The 2,182-nt window shown below is 43.8% G+C and overlaps 1 protein-coding gene across 1 annotated transcript in view; it reads right to left on the bottom strand.

Annotated features, from left to right (window-relative positions):
* The window catches only part of MED12 (mediator complex subunit 12), a 34,660-nt gene that overhangs the window by 12,609 nt on the left and 19,869 nt on the right, over window positions 1–2,182 (bottom strand). The window contains 2 exon segments of the mRNA XM_009881814.1: window positions 1,629–1,792; window positions 2,098–2,182. The exon segment at window positions 2,098–2,182 is cut by the window's right edge and continues 31 nt beyond it. Of these exon segments, the coding sequence (XP_009880116.1) occupies window positions 1,629–1,792; window positions 2,098–2,182 (249 nt within the window).

Here is a 2,182-nt window from a genome sequence, read left to right as displayed (position 1 = left end):
CTACAAAACAGCCACCACCACAGCCTTTATACTGCTGAAACAGAGTCCCTCACCTGCCTCTTTCACAAGACAGCATGATGAACACATTTTCCAAGCACTATGGACAACTCCACCATCCTAATCACCAGGTTCAGGTTAGCACCTTTGGCTCAAGCCTCCCTCTTGGTTCCCACTGTGGTTTATCACAGCTTTACAAAATTAACCTTTTCAAAAGGGCAGTCACAATTACATTTATTAATTTAAACAGGCTAAAGCGCAGACAAGCAACTACGTCATAATCGTTTGCACCTACGAAACCTTTAATTTAATTCTATAATCGGCTCCTTTTCCCCACCCACTTGTGATGAAGTCTATTATAAAATATACACCTGAATATGAGATGCAACATTTTCTGAGTTTGAGAGATCACAACCTATAGTTTAAGGCATTCTACAGACATTTCAGAATTGGTAGCGTGAGTTCTGCGGCATCCATCGCTCACACCGGAGGTGCTAGTATTAAACACATCATTTTACCAGCCCTTTACAGCTGCAGAAACCCTGCAGGAGCTCTGGCACAATTTGGTGGTACACACTGGTGTCTACTGGAATGCTCACTCCTACATAACCAGTGCTGCCAACAACTGGTACGAGCAGGGATACCTGACACTGCTGCCCCCTCCTGTACAAACACACACACACACACGCTTTCTACCTACTGCGAGCCCTTCCTATGTAGAGGAGCAAGGGAATAACTACTTCTGTCAATGCTACAGCCAGGTTTCAGGAACACCTGAATTCAGTTGAGTTTATTCTTGTAAATAGGTGGCTCAAATTCCTTTTTGGTAGGCTGGTAACATTGCTACGTAGTGAGCCAACTAATGAACAGCAGTATCACAAAGCATGAGGACAATGCAGCACTAACACATTGTGTTTACACATTAGTACTACAGCATACAGGTTTCAAATTGTAATACAGAACACAGGTTTCAAATTGTAACTCTGCATCTTTCCTGTTGACAGAATAAATTTGCAACCAAGGCCAAGGACACCCTTCAACACCCATTTTCATAAAGCAGTGGTAACGGCCACTCCACCTGCAACTAAGTACCTTATTAGCCAGGTTTCAGTTCCTCAAATGTTAATTTTCCACAAAGGAACAGAAATACTGGTGTTGTCAGATTAGGCTAAGCAAAAAATTTTTGTTGTTGTTCCTTTAATTAATTAAACAGGGCACTGTAAAGCCCAGGGATACATTAACAGCCTAGCTACAAGCAACACTTAAGCTGCATTCTGAAAGGCACCATTTATCACTTCAACAAGCTGTCTTTCTCATGCTTATCTTCTTTGCCTCCAGCACACATCTCAGCAAATCACTCCCAGCACTCCCTTCCTTGGACATAAGCCCTGTGCTGTTGCCAAAGCAAAGGGGATGTGCAGTCCCTGCATGCTGCAACACCTAATTCTTTTCAACTGGTTGCCTCTGGTTTTCCTTAATGGTGAGCAATCCTTGGCGCCATCAAGTGGCAGAACCATCGCAGGTTCTTTACTACCTTTCAAACAAATACTTGCAAAACCCAATCTGCAGAAAGTCATACGGGATCTATCTGTCTGCAGAAGGAATAAGAACAAACCCTGGAACAGACTCACCTGTTGACATATACTCCTTAGTACATACTTGGCATAAATATCCAAGCTAGCCGTTTCTACAGTTACTACTCGACCACCAGCCTTCCTGGTGCCCAGCTCATCATCCATGAGATCATCGACACCTCCAGGGTGAGAAAAGCCAGAGCCTTTCAGTTCTGCATCTCCTACAAGAAAAGCACAAACGTCACTTAATCATCAATGCTAAACCCAAAGCCTGACCCCTCAAAACATCTTGAGCTTTTGTAAACTCTCTGTGATCAGCGATCTCTCTCCAGCTAAGAGATACATATGTTTACATATGTTTAAATATGTTTACAGCTCAACAAAAGGGCTTCAGACAAGCCACATATCCACCAAAACAGATCTCCTTTGGCCTTCTGTAGTCAACACATGCAATACAGTGCCTTTCTCCCCCCGCCCCCCCCAAAAAAAAACATTCTTACAGGTTCAGGCCAGCACAGGTACACACCCAGAACAAAGACAGCCTTCAGCACTGCAAAGACCGCTCCATCCACAATACGATTCTGGGAAGCTGCCAGTAAGTGACGGGCACA

The sequence above is a fragment of the Charadrius vociferus genome, unplaced genomic scaffold (genome assembly GCF_000708025.1).
Source record: "Charadrius vociferus isolate BGI_N301 unplaced genomic scaffold, ASM70802v2 scaffold472, whole genome shotgun sequence".
Classification (NCBI taxonomy): domain Eukaryota; kingdom Metazoa; phylum Chordata; class Aves; order Charadriiformes; family Charadriidae; genus Charadrius; species Charadrius vociferus.
This window is presented reverse-complemented; position numbering and strand designations above follow the sequence as displayed.